Below are 17007 nucleotides of genomic sequence, written 5' to 3' on the forward strand. Positions count from 1 at the left end.
GTCAGTGAAAAAAAATCTGATCATCTAACAATCTACAAATATTCTGTTTTTGAAATGCACATTATTTTAAAATAATGTAATGTAATGTATTTGTATTCATTTTTGTGCTCTTAATGATTAGCGAATTCACATAATCCTTCACTGGGGATGAGTAACCTTCACTGCTGGTGTCAAAGTAATACATGAACAGCAGCCTGGATAAACAAACAAACAAACATAAAGAGCCAGCAGGTAAGACAATCCCTAATGTCAGAATTAAGAACATTTTGTCAGTAGTTTAAGTCTTACACAACCCACAGCACACCTGCTCTCCCAGGGGTACACTAAAGGAGTAAAACCACGAGAAGCCAGGCCCGAAAAACACAGTGTCTGGTTTCAAAGCTTTTTTTGCAAAGTCTTAAATTAGGCTGGGTCTCTGGGGTCCAAAAGAGTAAAGAATTAAAACTGCCCAGAAAAGAGTTTGAGTAGATAGACTGCTGTTAATGCATGCACCTGCTTATAAATGAGTCGACCCCTGTAACTTTAGCTGGGAACTAACCATGATACTCAAAATGCTGTCTGTGAAGGTAGTTTGTTAGACTTTGCGGCATCACACTTACGGTTTTAACCCATGATACTCCAAATGCTATCTGTGAAGGTAGTTTGTTAGACTTTGCGGCATTACACTTACGGTGCATTATTAAGCAAAAATAAAATTATATATATATATAAATAAATATATAATAATAATTGCAACAACACCTTTTCAACACCTAATGAAATTATGGTGGATAATTTCCTTTCTAGATAATGCAGAATGAAGATGTGAAAGAAAGGTGAACACATTAATACAATCATTCATAAGGATAAAATACACATTATCGAAACCTGACTGGAATACTTCTCGGGTTTTCGCGGTTGCTTTAAAACCCGTGACGTCATCATCCAGCGTCAGCTTGAAAGAAGCGGCTCGTGGAGTTTGCAGGAAACTTCAGGTTGCTGAATCATTTTGATTTCTGGTAGGTCTGATTCAAAATATTCAGAAACACGTTTATAATGAATAGTCTCAACAGGACCGGTTAGTATAGCCAATAAAAAATCGTTCGAGGGTCGTTTAAGCGAACACGTTTTACCTAGATTTAATCCAGCCGGCTAGACTGACAGCATTGTCATTGACGAATGTAGTGCAGAATGTGATCGTTTTATAGATTATTAGTTGCACAAATATTAACGCTTACTTGATACTGTACTCCTACACCAGATCCCAGTGCTTCCTCTAAAATGCTATAGTACGTTATTGTCAATTTATTCATATGGACACATAATAAACATAACACTTCCTTCACATGGGTTATTTGTAAACTTTTAATTATTTAGCGTAATTACATATGCTTTTTCAATTGCACAACGAGGCTAATATGATCTTTTCTGAGCATTCAGATTTTAAAACACTGGATTTTTGTCAAACTGGCTGTTAGCATATTTTTATTTACATGCATGGTAAACCAGTTTCCTGTGGTTAAAATACTATAGTAACAGATATTGTTACTAATATAAACATTAAATGAATATGTGATAAACCTTTCTGCTATTTTGTTTAACTTTATATGCCATTTGTAGATTTGTAGATAGTTCCAGTTTTAAAATAGTAATATTACCCTTTGTACTATGGTTAACATGGTCATTTTGTGTGAAGGTAGAGAACTGCACTGATGTTTATGTTATGAATCATTCACTCTTGTGTTTCATCAGATACGGGGATGGACTCTCTGTATGGGCCTGTCGCTTTGGGTGTACTGGCAGGTGTAGGCTGCGGGCTCTGCCTCGGATGGCACCTCAGTGGGCGTCTTGGCAGATCATCCCGCAACATGATGGCAGCTTTAGGAAACAGCGCCAGTGCTGGCAGTGAGGCCAGTGTGATGGGCGATAGCGGAGAGTTCAAAATGATCCTGGTGGTCCGAACCGATCTAAAGATGGGCAAAGGTAAAGTGGCAGCCCAATGCTCCCACGCCGCTGTGTCGGCCTACAAGCAGGTCCAGCGCAGAAACCCCGAGCTCCTGAAACAGTGGGAGTACTGTGGTCAGCCCAAAGTGGTGGTCAAGGCTCCAGACGAGGACTGTCTGCTGGAGCTGCTGTCCCATGCCAAAGAGGTCGGACTGCCGGTCAGTTTAATCCAAGATGCTGGAAGAACCCAAATTGCACCAGGGTCTCGGACGGTTCTTGGCGTGGGACCGGGGCCAGCCGATCTTATTGATAAAGTGACTGGACACCTCAAATTGTATTAAATAACACTATTGGATTAAGATGGGACTAATTCTTGTCATTTGTATGCAACTAGAAAGAGTGGTGAAGATTAATTAAAAGTGTTAAAATGACACATTGATTTATATTGATTTTAAGTAAACACCCTTTCCATTATTGAACATGAGTATATTTTTTGTCATTATAAGTCTTAAATGCAGAATTTGGGTATCTCATTTCTGTTATATTTTGATTGCCCCCCTGAAACAGTCTGAAACTGTCCAGTGAGTATCAAGGGGGAGAAATTACAAAGTGTATTGGGAAGAAAAAATACATGGCACATGAAGCTATGCTTAGACCAGATTTTTCTTGACAAACAAGAAGCCTTTTATTTATATGATAATCTGTGGGGGAAAAAAATCTCATTCTCTTTGTGCACAATCAGGTCATAACAATATACGTTTATGATTTATCTGAACTCAGGACACACAGGGAGTTAGTTTAATCTTCGTTCTTAAACCATTTGTGATTTCACTTCTTTACAAATAAAGGGTAAACTGAGTTTAGGAATAACTGGCAGGATAAACTGGCTTTCTAGTCTCACTTCGGTGCCGTACAGTGACCTAAACATCACAACAACCAGCACACACACACACACATACGCACACGTACACACTGCAGCACAGAGAAGTAAGGTTAGTAAAACACAAACAGGTGTGGACAGCCGCATATATATTTATATATATATTCAAATGGATGGTCCCACACAATGAGTACGGGTTACTGCACAACAAAAGTTTGTTTTTCATATGGAAAACAAAAATTGGAGAACCTAAATATGTCAGGGAAAAGGTCTGAAGTTGCCATATGAATGCATGTTTATGCATTTAAAATAACCTTTTTCATATATTTATTTCGAGAGCTACGCACCTCCATTGAATTACTGGTACTGAGTAGTGTTTGTTTGTGGAGGCAGTAATTGTACGTTTTTTTTCTTCTCCGTTTTATTTTCTTTCCTGGAATATACAATATTAAATGCTGAAAGACTGAAGTTGTTCACACACACCAAAATTACACATTAGATGTTTTTCTCTGACTACGGAGTGCAAATCTGATTTTTTTTTTTGTCATTTTAATCAAGCGGACTTGCTTCTCCCACAAGTCTCCTCATTGTAGACACCATTCCCCTTTTATTGACAGATAAAACTGACAGGAAATTAAATCTAGTAAGTATCTGGAATGTGAAAAAAATTATACTTGATGAAATCTTTGACAGTATAGAAATAAAGTCCTTCATGATGGTATAAAGAAAACACGATAAACAAAAACGATCGTTTTAAAAAAGGTAAAGTAAAAGAATAACATTTGCTCAAATCCCCCGTCGTGAGCACAAAGTGGTAGAGTCGGACTGGTGGAGGATTGAGGGAGAGAGATCCATAGGGGTGCTGGACCGACCCAAGCGGCAGCTGGAAGAGGGGCGAGCGGGAAATGGGGAGGTCCTTACATGCCGTAACCGAAACCCGGCTGTGCCTGAGGAGCCTGGGGGTAGCCAGGCGCTGCTGTGTACCCATAGCCATAAGCCTGCTGCGGGGGGACAGGCACACTGGGACCTGCTGTCAGCATGAGCTGGGGCGTGCCTGAGGAATGAGAGAGTTTAAAATATATATATTTTTTTTACATATATTTAAAAAAAAAAAAAACATCAATCCTAGTCCATTGTCTTTGCTTCACTGTTTTACCATAAACAATGGGTTGAGTCTCTGTGGCCTGCTCCTCTTCTTTCCTCAAGGATTCAGAGGTCTCCAACTTGTCCACCTAAACACATGAGAAAAATGAGTCCGTATATATGACAATTGTGCGGAGGACTAAGAATGCCTCTTAAAATAATCATGGTTTTATTATTCATTAAAATTCAGAAAATACAATAGTGTCAATACAAATATAATTATACTAATGTGTATTAATTAGTCATATGTAAGTTAATGTACAAATGTTAATCACTTTAAATTGACAGAGATATTAAAAATGCTATTAATTTATGGTTCAAGTTAAATTGATAATTGATGTCTTATGATATCAATTATAATTATTTGAAAATACTTGTACTGTTACTATATGTAAATGCTAATGGACTTCTCAAATGGACTTATTTAAAATCATTTATTTGATTCTAGTCAGTTATCTGTGACTTTTTAAGTTAGTCTTCTGATAATTGATGTCTTCATTTTATGCTCAATTGAAGTATGTGAATGTTAAATCACATTCCAAAGTGAAAATATATATATTTTTTAAATGTTAGCACAAGTGTTTTCATGTTTTTATTTTTAATATATTGAAAAACGTCTTCATTTTTTACATTTAATTATAACATGATTATACTGAGGTATATACTAATGTCATTTGCATTTGTCATTGTCATTTATCTTAATAAATAAAACATTTGTATTGACTATTATAATAAATAATATTAATAAAATAATCAATTATCAATATGTGTTATACTGATAATTATAATTCTTAAAAAAAATTACAAAAATACAATTCACTGTATGTAAATGTCACTTTTCAGCTAAACAAATGTAAATGATTTAAACAACCTTCAAACGTTAGTCAAAGGTCATTGTTTTGAAATAACTCACAATAATTAAGTGGCATTTCTAGTCCTCCATACATTTGTTCCTCATTTCAGAGTAGCAGGCGATCCTTACCTTGCTGAGGTATTCCCTCATCACCTGGATGAAGTAAGGCATGGCAAAGTCCATGATGTTGTGCCTCCACGCTGTCTCCAGCACCACATCAGGCCTGAGCAGGTCGTAGCAGGTGAAGAGGCAGGAGGCGAAACACTCCTTCTTATCTTCCTGAAGAAACCACTGCAGCAGCTCCTCGGCTAGTTCTATGTCCTTCGACTCTGACGCATACTGCATTGCATCCTGGGTAGAAGAACATGCATGGCTGTCAGGATTCAGATCAACTACATTCACAAATAGCATGACTAGACATTAACCCCATCATCCACCTCACCTTGTAGAGTTTGTCTTTCTTGCACAGCTCCACACTCTGCTTCCATCGGTTGTTGCCCTTGAAGAGGTAAGCAGCGATTCTCCTGAACTCGATCAGTTCGTGTTTCTCCAGACGCTGGGCCAGTGTGATGTTGTCAAAGTTATCGTATGCATCTATAGATGTCCTGAGTGCCTGCGGACAGGACAATTGAACAGATGATGAGGCGGCGGACAACAGATACTGTATAAAAGCTTCAATAATAGTTTGTTTTTCTGAAAAATACTTGTTTACACTGCTTTTGTACCTGATAGTCTTCCTCTGAGATGAAGAGGTTGTTAAGTGCTTCATTGACAGACTTGTTGTTGTGGTTTTGTACTGACCGCAGATAAGGCTTGATGAGAGGAAGCTGCTTAACCTGAAGAAACAAAAAAGTCATTTTAGCTGATGTTAAATGAACATGAAGTTCAACGGCTCACCACACAGGCAAGGTAGCCTTGTGTTTGCTTTCCGTACCTTGCTGAAGAAGCTGACGGCACGAGAGTGATCCAGTCTTGGGGAAAGAACTAGGAGCAGGTCGTTCAGTAACAAGGGCTTGAACTCCAGATAAAACTGGATTGCTTTGTAGTACAGTTCCACATTGGCCACCTAAACAAAACAAGAAATACATGTCATTTCATTAATTTCCTGGTGTTGTCATATTAATGTTTATATACTATTATATTGTATATTAATATTTATAATTGATTAAGATTTGAATAAGATCAGTATTCATTTTCAATTGAAAGTAATTTAATGTTCTCTGGTCATTTTTCAGCTTACATTTATTTTATTCCATTTAGTTTCCAAGGGAATATTTCTCATGTTTGTTTTTCCATTTAAAAATGAGTCCCTTTTCCTTTTTAAATGTATATATTGATAATTAATGTCCTAATTAGATTTTTTATATTTATACTAATAATTAATAATAATTCTAATTATATCAATCATTTTATATATATTAAACGATGTCTTAATTTTATATTATAATTTAATAAATAATTTAAATAACTATAAAAAAAAACTATATATATATATATATATATATATATATATATATATATATATATATATATATATATATATATATATATATAGTCAATATAAACCTATAATTATAATGAATGATAATGATATAATTGGCTGTGTTAACAAATTGTTTCTAATCAATAATGTAAATTTAGAATTTTTTTAGATCATGTTTATATTTTATTTTGGCTTTATTTCTGTTAACAAAGATTGACTGTTGTAGAAAACAATAGCAACACTGTAAAAGAAGTTTAAACTCAGAAGTTCATTGGAAGTGTATTTATCCACACAGGAAAAGCAGTTGAACTTTACCTTGGTGATGATGTCCTTAAACTGTCCCTCTTTCCAGGCGTCTGTGGGATGACTCATCATGGTGATGATCGCGTTGTCGTATTCTTCATACTTGTCGTAGAGGAAAACAAGCTCAGCCCACAGGTGAGCCTGCTCTGCAGCCCTCAGGACCTGATAAAGAACAAAAAAAAGAAAAGTAGTCAAGAACAGAAGGAGACAGACTTTGTAACATCTGTGCATTGCAGATGATGATACTAAGATCATTTCTATGGAGAATATCAGATTACATGTTGAATTAAATTATAGCTGGAGGGGGATGCTGGAAGAAGAAAACTCCTGCTGTTTAACAGTACTGAGCGAAGGACATTTAAAAACATAGAAGTCTTACAAACAGTCATCTTTAGCAGTGCTGTGTACCTTTGGGATGTTGACTCTGGACCAGAACAGCTCCAGGTGTTCCCTCATCTTCTGTGGTTTGAATTTAGAGTAGAGGATGGCCAGCTCTGTGAACATGCCCATGTGAGCACGCTCCAACCCCAGCGCCGCCTCCAGCAAGGTGATCAGCTCCTCGAAGTAGCCACGGTCCTATAAAGAGCATTTTATAACCATGTAATTCATTTCCTTTTTATAGTTATTTGCAGAATCTTCTTGAAGGATAACAACTTGCCTGGTAATAGTTGATGAGCTCTTCTAGTTCATCTGCATGAACCACGATGTGGAGGCCGCATATCTGAGCCAATCTGAACTCATTCCCATCCACACAAGCAAAGCACACCTCCTTCCACGTGCGAGTGCTGTTAGCCTTGCGGGCACCGTCCACGGCGGCTTGATACTCGCCCAAGTGGACCAGGGTAGAAGCCAAGCGGCCGAAGTTAGAGACGTTATTGTATAGAAGTTTGGCCGCCTCGTACATCTTCTCGTCATAGCAGCGATCTCCAACCTGTGAGTAATAATAAATAAACAGTGTTATATAACATATTTTTCAAACATGTATAATAAAGTACTCTTAATATCCAAGTGTTGTAACGGGTAACTAAAACTATATGAAACTGTTGATAAAATAAAAAAATAAATGTTTTTGAAAAATAAAGCGGAAATAAAATACAAATATTAAGATATAATTTTTTTATTAATTAGATTTTGTTGATGTACTAAAATTACTAAAACTGAAATACATAAACATATACATACATATATATATATATATATATACATACATACATACATACATATATATATATATATATATATATATATATATATATATATATATATATATATATATATATATATATATATATATATATATATATACACACACACACACACACACACACACACACGTACGTACCTACATACATACATACACACAGTTATATAATATTAACAATTATTTAAAAATTGTTAAAATAAATAATTCTGCTGAAATAAAAATATAAAAATGAAAGCTAAATAAAAATACCAAATGTAAGTGAACTGAAAATAGAATATTAAATGAATAATATATAAATAATATAACTTCAAAATTCTAATACATACTATAACAGGATTTTAATAATCCTATAATAACCATGTTAAAACACATTAAAAACACAATTGTGCATGACCTGCTGGATGTGTGCATTATTTGGTCCATTTATAAACTCCTCCAGTTCAGCGAGACGGTTGGTTTTGGCCAGTGCGAAGATCAGCTCAGTCTCCACGTATGACTCTCGGGCCTTCTTTCTGGCCATCTGCAGAAACTTCACCAGGTCCTCCCAGTTACCTGAGCCAGGAAATATGGTTGTGAATACAGAATCAAAGGAAAAATGTCCTTAAAAACAATCATTTATAATCTAGAACTGAAGAGGCCGTACCATTTTGGGAAGAGACCTGAACCACCTCCATGTAAGCTGAGGGGTCATCAGCCTTGATGTAGGAGTCAATGGACTCTTTGACGAGACCCTTTTGCAGCTGAGCCTTAGCCAGCTGGCTCCACACTGCAGGTTCATTACAGCGCTCTGCAAACTCATAAGCCCGGTCCAGATTACCGATGTGCTCGATCAGAACCTGAGGAGGACAGGAAACATCAGCTCTGTCCTTATCTGCTCTTCAGTAAATCACTTCAAGCCTACATTTGAAAAAGAAGGCTACTGAAAGTATGGCTCAAACACACATACCTGCACTGCAGAGGTGTTGACATCAAACTTCCTGAAGATAGCAAAGGCCTCCTCGAACAGCTCGCTGCTGATGGCGATGTTGGCGATGTCTGGGGCATCATAGTTGTCCAGGCGGTTGATGTACTCCATGACGCGGGTCCGGTCTGCTTTGATGGCTGTTAGGATGAGCAGGTTCTGCAGGTTTCTAGGAGCAAGATGAAGATTGGACTTTATTAAACTTTATTAAATTGCGTTAAAAGGTTGCACAAGACTATCTGGGCAAGGAATTTCATGTCCGTAAAACACACAAAAATGGCCTGTTCAAAACGTTCATATGTTGGAATATTTTTGGGCTTATGCACCTGTGTTCACTAAAGATCGAGTTGTCCAGGACGATCTTTTCCAGCAGCTCAATGAGTTCATTGGGCAGGTCAGCAGTCATGAAGGCCTTCACTGTGACGGACACCTCCTCTGGGTCCTGAGTCTCTGACAGGGCTGTCTGCACCACCTAAAAACACAAACAACTTGATATTCAAAAAAAATCATGCAGGAAGGTCAAAAGGGAATAAGAGATTTTAAGACATATATTATTCATAAATAAAACTTCTCAAATTTCTTGCATGCCAAATATAATCCAATGCTTTCAAGTGTTGATAAGACTCATCTATTTCACCCAATATTAATGTGAAATGAATAAAACCTAACCATGCACTTTCAATGCACTTTCACCTCTATGATCCATGTTTGTGTATGGTGAGAGATGAATGTAACATATGTGTACCTGGTCAATAAGGGGTCTCCTGTAGGGGTTAGTCTCCAAAAGCACGCTGGCCCAAAGCTCTGGGTCTCTGCGGCGCACCAGGTAACGGGACAAACTCTTAAACAGCGAGTTCTCATTGCAAACCTGTAAAGAAAAATAAAAAAAGTTACAAATGTTATGCTTTATATTGTTGTTGGTTGCTCTAAACTTGGTATGTAAAAGCTTAAAAAAAATTTCTGGACAAGCATACTAACGTTGATGAGCTCCTGGTCACACTGTCCTCTCTCATAGGCCACACAGGCCAGGTGAGGGTCTCTTTTCTCGCAGTATTTCCCCACCACGCGGCTGTCGTAGTACGGGTTTTCCCGCAAGAAGCGTTCTGGGTGGTTATTGCTGTCAATGTAGATCTTGGCCAGGGCATTATGGGTAGCCGGCTCCTCACAGCCCTCGTGGATACGAGACTCCAGCCATGGCAACAACAGCTTCAGCCTACCGGAGAAAGACATATAAAACTCAACCTATCTAAAGCAGTTTATGTTTAATTAACGTTTATGTTTTTCCAAAATAAGTCCCTTCACAAAATAGCATATTGCAACTGCTAGAGCTGTTGTTAAACAATCAGAACAGCTACTGCTGTCCTCGTTCTTTGTTTACTTGTGCAATCCAAGTTTCATCTGGAAACTCTCATGATGTACACAAACAAATGATTAAACATCACCTAAAATAAACAGAAGCATCCTGTAGTAGTTTTGCATCCAAGACAGCATAACATCATCGTCTCAAGTGCTTTGTTTTCATAACTTCTGCTTCGAGGTTGACTTTTGGATGCAAAGTTTATACCTGTTTCTCTTCTCCACTTCTGCCACCAGCTCATCGGTGGAAAACTGGCCCCGAACGACCAGGATCAAGCTTTTGATGACGTCCTCGGAGCAGTCAACATCCAGGAGCCCTCCAATCACCACAGGCAGACGACTTGGGTTCACCTATTTATACACAAATATTCGTTTACGGTTTGTTTGACTACAGAGGTTGTGTGAGCAGTAAGTAAAGGTTACGCACCTTCTGCACGTAGATTTCGATGTACTTCTGCAGGTTGTTTCGGTACAAGTAGAGTACAAGATCATGGACGAAGTCGAAGCGATCGCACACAATAATGAGAGGCAGCTGGTCGGTGAGTTTAGCTTCCTGTCGGTCAAACGTCGGGGAAATGAGAAGATAACGTCAGATGTCAGACACAGAAGTCAATTGTTCAATAATACAGTCAAAACAAGTTCTATAAAAATCTAACAAATAAATCGTAATTTAAAAAATGCAATTAAAAATGACAAGTTATAAACATGATTCGAGGATAACGGAGTATTCCACAAAATATGTTTTTTGAAGAATTGTGTGGTTAGTGGTTAAAAGAAGGTCTATAATGGAAAACAAGGCTTGAATCATGTCAAACTTTGAGGTGGCAGTACTGCTCCCCCTGCTGGCTAAAACTTTTTAAACTTCTTTTGCCACACAGTACAGTTTACAACACATACAGGATTAATGAACTGGGATTGTACAATTCACTCCAAAGAAACGCCACAAATCAACCTCCACAACCTTCAACACATTAAGCGTGTCTACAGATATTTACGGAGGCTGAACATTTGCAGTGAAGCCTTAAACAAGACTATATTAAACTTGAACACGTCTCAAAATCATTCCACACAACTTGGCTTTCTGGATCCACCCTTTGAAGCTGGCAGAGTCCAACAGAGAAGTCGACTTTATAAGGTCTGACTCTGGTGGAATAGATTCTGAAAAAGACCCAAGGCTTCCATTTCGGCAGAACATGGTCACCACACATCAACCACAGCCAAACACACATCAACACACTACCACAAAACCACAAACTCAATCTCAGCCTGGTCACTTGCTACGTTTTCAAGTTCAGGCCAAGAGAGGGTTGTTCCCAGCAGTCAATGCTTTTCGAAACCTCCCTGTATGTGCATCGCACACACCAATCCCAGTATTAATCCTTCAACTGACCACTAGGAGAAAAAGAAGGGATGACAAAAGAAAAGAGAAGAGAATAAAGTAAAGGGAGTCTTGTAGTACTTAGGGTTAATTTACCTGATACAAGTCCTGAGCATCCCATAAGTACAGGGTAAAGCACAGGAGATAACAACAGCCACCATCAGGATAAAAAGAGTGAGATCAACGACCTAAAACTAGAAATCCTAAATGGGGAGCCTGATCTAAATGGGGATCATTTGTTAATAAAGAAAAAAATACAACCTGTATTGGATTTCTCCCCAAACTTCCAGGATGTTAAATTTTCTGTTTTAGTGTGCATATGTTTATTCAATTTCAATGACACTAAAACAATGTACTGAATCCAATATAAATCAATCTCTTTTAATAGCATTTGTAACAATGTTGACTACCACATAAAATAATTTCAACTCATCCTTACTCTTAAATTAAATTTTTCTGCATTTTATTTTCTATATGTATTTATTTTCAATTATTTTATTTTATTACTATTTTTATTTATTCTATTTTCACAATAAAACCACCCAATGGATGTAAACCAGGTCAGGGTTCTAGAGGGTTAAGAAGCAGAAATCTGAAGCTGGTATGTTTGTTGAAACACTTCACCGAATTGTTCAGTATAAACGGCTTATTATTTGAGCTGGAGAATTTTGAAAATCACTCTTTTGACTTATAAATAACCTTTAAAGTAGATTAATTTAATTAATGACATAATTCCTGTGGCCATTACATCATCAAATGAAGTTGGAATACGGAGTTAACTTAAAGCTGAAATAATACGTCATCAACCCGGAATTACTTCCGTGTACAACAGTGAGCGCAAACTAGACTAAAAAGATTATTACTTTTTAAATATAGTTAGGATTTGCTACTTTGTTCACCTCTCTGAGCCATGTAAGACACTTCATTTTATGGATGGGCGCTTTTTATTTCACTTCTTTAGGACTGATGCACTTCAACACCCTCTGTGTGCCATTAAACAGCTTGAAAGATCAAAGACCATTTTTAATATAACTACGACTTGATAATCAAGTAATTTATGGGCTAATTTTCATTTTTGGTTGAACGAACCCTTTAAACCCAGAATATTCCTCATCATAAAATGACAAGGATCAAACAGACATTTCCGTAAAAAAATCTGTTACAATTTTGCCCGCTTAGATATGAAATTACAAAAGGCTTGCATGTAAATGATAAAAGACAGATCTGTAGAAGAGAACAAAACAGGAAATGTAATGAGGAAAAGAGATGGAAAGAGTTTTAACAGATGAGAAACTAGAGAATATAATGTGCTTTTTGTGGTCAGCTATGGATCATTTCGAGGGCTTTTGCTGACAGAGTCTTGGCAGTACCTTGAGAAAGTTCTTGACACGTTCAGGGTCATAGCAGTTGCTTTCCCGACAGATCCGCTCCACCTCTTTGATTTGGCCCGTCTTGCATGCGGCCTGGATGTATTTGAAATGCACCTCTGAGTCCTGGCTGAAGTTCACAATCGAGCCAAGGAAGTAGAACAGACCTGCATCCAGCAAAGAACAATAAATGACGCTTGACTGTTACTGGACAGATGTCTGATTGTGGTTACGGTTTGATCAACAGGTTTCGTATATGCAGATTTTATGTGATACTTTAATGGGATTTTTGTTTCTTTTAAAATATTTTATGTTCCACAGAGGAAAGTCAAACGGGTTTGGGATGACATGAGGGTGAGTAAATGATGAAAGGGTGCACAAACCCTTTAAATTACTGATTAGGCCGCTACATTTGCATGAGCATTTGTGTTTCCATTTTGCTTCTTGGTGTCATATGAAAAGCCTGAGGGATTGTGGGTGGCCGCAGGCCCTGAGCCGCTGCCTCCTCTGATTGCCAAACCTTTTGTCCTACTTAGCCCAGAACGGAAGGCTACATGCTGCTCCACACACAGAACAGAGCCATTATACGGCCAAGATACCAGTCAAATTGTGTCTGCACTATGAAAGGCAACCAGCAGAGTGACCACGAGTGTTTACGTACAAGTTTAAATACACTCAAGAGTGACTTTCTAGCAGTGCCTGCCAACAGAATTCTTAAGCCTGCCAGATATATCAGAAGAAACTGCATGGGCAATGTATACTCGAAGTGGGATTCATATGCAGGAAAAATGCTGTGTTTATCCAGCCCCGTTTTATTGTTTTTAAATGTACTTTATGAAGTTGTTTGTGATAAATGGATAAGGTTATTGGTTTTAGCTAACAAGTTTGTTTATCAGTTCTTTAAATCACTTTTCACAGATTTTCTTGTCTAAAAAATTAACTTTTCATATTCCCGGATATTTTCAGGTTGTCCCATGTCAGTGTTTGAACTTTCCAGTGACACCAGGTTAATAAATCATAAGGAATCTAGTTCTTACCCTCAAAACTCTTGAAAGACTCGAAAAGCTCAGTGAGGGACTGGGTGGTCAGCTGTTCGTGATACTTCGAGGCCACCTGAACGCAGATCTGAAGGTTCTGCCTGATGTTAGCAGACAGCATGGCTCTTAGACACTCCAGAGAGTCCTCCACTGACAGAGCGCCAAAAAAGTTCACCAGCCACTGCAGACATTCACAGAGTGCAAAACGAATGAAAAAGAAGGTCACACTTCAATTCAGTATGATGAAAAAGAACTTGCTGGGTACCTCCGGGTTGAGCAGGTGTGTGTGTACGACAGCTCGTTTGATGTCGTACAGGTCGGTATAGTGCTCTAAAGCTCTCTGCAGAAGCCCGGCCTTCTCACACAGCTGGGCAATGTGGGGACGGTCATAGTTAGTGAACATCTGATTTCCTAGGATGGCATCTGCAACCTGCAGGAGAGCGTTTTGCTTGAAGACTGTCGAACACAATTACAATAAATGTATCCAGATACTTTTCGGTGTGTAGTGTGTACCTGTGGTGCATGCATCAGGTTCATTTCCAGCAGACGGGTCTGCAGTGGACCTTCTGATGGGCGGTTGTTTTTCAGAGCATCCAAGAGGAAGGACGTGCACTGCTGAACCAGGTTATACTCCATAAACACATCAACGATCTGGGAGAAAAACACATTTTTAAGTGAACGCCTTTCAGAGCTCCTTAAATGAGTCTTAACAAACAGCCTCTGGGTCACATGGTTTCTCTCTAAATCATTTGAAATCTTTCTTCTCCTCTCCTCCTGACCTGTGTGATGTCAGCCAGCGGTTCTTCATCCTGAACGAGCATCTGAGCAAACTGCAGACCCTGATCCGGACTGATCCGCATCACGTTCCTCAGCAGAAAGATCCAGTCTGGAGTGTAGCCCACCTATACACACCAAATGGAGTATTAGTATGTCTCCTTTAATTAATTCAGTACTTTTTAAACTTCAAGTTGACTGATCAGTCATCATACCTTTTTGGCATACAGGACAATCTTGGGGAACTGGCCGGTTTCTGCAAAACACTGAATGACTTTGTTGGGTACGTTGGCCCTCAGGTAGACACTAAGAGCGAGAGTGGGGTCCACAGACTTCACCAAGTCGCCTAACTCCTCTGAGCATTCAAGCTGAAGAGAAACAACAGAAATTTACCATTAAGGTTAAATACAATTTATGAATGTGGTGTGAATTCAAAGTCACTGGATTCTTAAGAACCGGAAGTTTTAACAAAAAAGCGTGCCACTACTCGTCTTCAGAGAGCATCAAATGATCCATAAGAAACCATTCTAATATACTGATTTGTGGTTCAGATAACATTTATCATCATAATCATCATCAATGATAAGAAGTAGTAGTGTTGAAGCACTGGAAACATCTTTTTATTTCATTATCTAATGAATAGATTGGTAACTAAAAAATCAATTGTAACATTAAGATTTTTTTTTTCATTGTTATTTCTGGTCAATTTAATGCATCCTTGCAGAATAAAAAAAAAAATTATATATATATATATATATATATATATATATATATATATATATATATATATATATATATAAGCAAGTTGAGAGCTATAACTTGTTGAGGCTATGAAAAAGAACATTTTATTTCAGTTATTTTAAGTGCAGACTGTAAAAAAAGACTGGAATGAAACCCTTTCCTCTGTGCGTGGAGATAGCCATCTCCCCTGCGACCTCTTCCAAATACCTTGTCCTCCTTCAGCCATTTCTCCAGAAGCTGTTTGCGGCCCTGCTGGAGGACGGGTCTGCACAGCTCCAGAGACTCAAACTTGTTGAGCTGGCCCTGGTCAAGCAGGATCCCGAAATACTGCAGGAGCGGGGACGTCTGGCCGGGCTGAGCCGGGACGCCCTGGAACCGACGGATGGTGTCAGGAGTGCGCAGGATACCCTGAGATAAACAAGTGAAGAGAAGTATTATATAATAACCTAAACTGTTTACTATAATAATACATTATTTTATTGATTTAAATTTACAATATGTTATTTAAAAATATTCAGCCCTACTCACCTTAGGTGCATTTGCGGCCACTTTAGCAGCCTCAGAGTAGTTTCCTGCAGCAAAGAGGGTGTTAAACTTGCGGCCAAACAGCTCCTCGGCTCCTGCCAGATTATTTCGGACCGCCATCCGTAAAGCCAGGTCTGGATTCTGCAGCACATTGGTGATGTACTGGATGATGTTCTCCTCCTCAACACACACTGACAACACCTATGAAACACACACACAAAATGGAGTAATAAAGTTTAAGATTTATGTTTGCAATTAGTCATTTACCTTCAGACTGATGAAATGGATGCTCAGACAAAATAAGAAACTTAATCTTTCAGAGTACATTTCTGTTACATACAGAGAGCCAGATCAGAAAACTTTAACACACAAACAGTAAGCTTTTTGAATTAAAAATCCTCGCTCTCCATTGTAAACAAACAGCTCGTGTGTGTTCTTGATCATCTCTCTCAGATCTTGGTCAGAGTATTTTGGTTCAAACAAGTAGGGCTGGTCGTAAAGTTCCATGTCATCCTCTTTCACATTGAAATCATCATCCATTGCAACTTTTACATTGTGAGCTTTAGACGTTGGTACCACTGGTGAAGGTCTGCACATGAGTCCTCACTCTCCATTGTGTGCCCACACATACGTTATTATGTGATAAAGTTGTGAGCAAGCTGCGAACTTTAGGCCATTAAGATCACTCATGAATGTTTTTGCGTTCTACTTTCACTTTCGATATTCACATTCACACGTAGCCTACTCTACTACGGAGCAGCACTACTTACCACAGATTTCACAAGATTAGATGTTTGTCAGTGGTGCTCAGGATGTGCAAATCATTTGCCATCGTCCCATCAGTCATCTCTCCTTACCTCTCTCTGTTTACAGGTATCTCAAATTAGAAAGTCGTGGAAAAGTTCATTTATTTCAGTAATTCAACTCAAATTGTGAAACTAGTGCATTAAATAAATTCAATGCACACAGACTAAAGTAATTTAAGTCTTTGGTTCTTATCATTGTGATGATTTTGGCTCACATAAAAAAAAAAAAAAAAAAAAAAAAAAACACCAATTCAACCATTTACTTTAAATCTC

The 17007-nt window shown here is 38.1% G+C and overlaps 2 protein-coding genes across 3 annotated transcripts in view; one reads left to right on the forward strand and one right to left on the reverse strand.

The window, feature by feature from the left end:
- Window positions 1-863: 863 nt before the first annotated feature.
- Window positions 864-2402, forward strand: ptrh2 (peptidyl-tRNA hydrolase 2). Its single transcript, XM_052568280.1, has 2 exons — window positions 864-998; window positions 1732-2402. The coding sequence occupies exon 2, from the start codon at window positions 1740-1742 to the stop codon at window positions 2262-2264; it is 525 nt and encodes a 174-aa protein (XP_052424240.1). The 5' UTR covers window positions 864-998; window positions 1732-1739; the 3' UTR covers window positions 2265-2402.
- Window positions 2403-2568: 166 nt separating this feature from the next.
- LOC127966913 (clathrin heavy chain 1) overlaps window positions 2569-17007 on the reverse strand; it is a 35287-nt gene continuing 20848 nt past the window's right edge. For both annotated transcript variants that reach the window (XM_052568278.1, XM_052568277.1), the window contains exons 7-31: window positions 15932-16129; window positions 15611-15811; window positions 14878-15030; window positions 14668-14790; window positions 14402-14539; window positions 14154-14318; window positions 13889-14069; window positions 12855-13018; window positions 10534-10659; window positions 10315-10457; window positions 9729-9963; window positions 9496-9618; window positions 9077-9222; window positions 8736-8919; window positions 8433-8625; window positions 8184-8341; window positions 7244-7516; window positions 6994-7161; window positions 6598-6747; window positions 5734-5865; window positions 5525-5635; window positions 5242-5412; window positions 4929-5150; window positions 3960-4035; window positions 2569-3857 (exon numbers count right to left, since the gene is read on the reverse strand). In XM_052568278.1, coding sequence (XP_052424238.1) covers window positions 3721-3857; window positions 3960-4035; window positions 4929-5150; window positions 5242-5412; window positions 5525-5635; window positions 5734-5865; window positions 6598-6747; window positions 6994-7161; window positions 7244-7516; window positions 8184-8341; window positions 8433-8625; window positions 8736-8919; window positions 9077-9222; window positions 9496-9618; window positions 9729-9963; window positions 10315-10457; window positions 10534-10659; window positions 12855-13018; window positions 13889-14069; window positions 14154-14318; window positions 14402-14539; window positions 14668-14790; window positions 14878-15030; window positions 15611-15811; window positions 15932-16129 — 4071 coding nt within the window. In that variant the 3' untranslated portion in view covers window positions 2569-3720. The remainder of the gene's footprint in view (window positions 3858-3959; window positions 4036-4928; window positions 5151-5241; window positions 5413-5524; window positions 5636-5733; window positions 5866-6597; window positions 6748-6993; window positions 7162-7243; window positions 7517-8183; window positions 8342-8432; window positions 8626-8735; window positions 8920-9076; window positions 9223-9495; window positions 9619-9728; window positions 9964-10314; window positions 10458-10533; window positions 10660-12854; window positions 13019-13888; window positions 14070-14153; window positions 14319-14401; window positions 14540-14667; window positions 14791-14877; window positions 15031-15610; window positions 15812-15931; window positions 16130-17007) is intronic.

This window comes from Carassius gibelio, chromosome B10 (assembly GCF_023724105.1).
Source record: "Carassius gibelio isolate Cgi1373 ecotype wild population from Czech Republic chromosome B10, carGib1.2-hapl.c, whole genome shotgun sequence".
Taxonomy (NCBI): Eukaryota; Metazoa; Chordata; class Actinopteri; order Cypriniformes; family Cyprinidae; genus Carassius; species Carassius gibelio.

Excerpts from the sequence above, each read along its gene's own strand:
- ptrh2 (XM_052568280.1), top strand. The coding sequence starts at position 1,740 with ATGGACTCTCTGTATGGGCCTGTCGCTTTGGGTGTACTGGCAGGTGTA.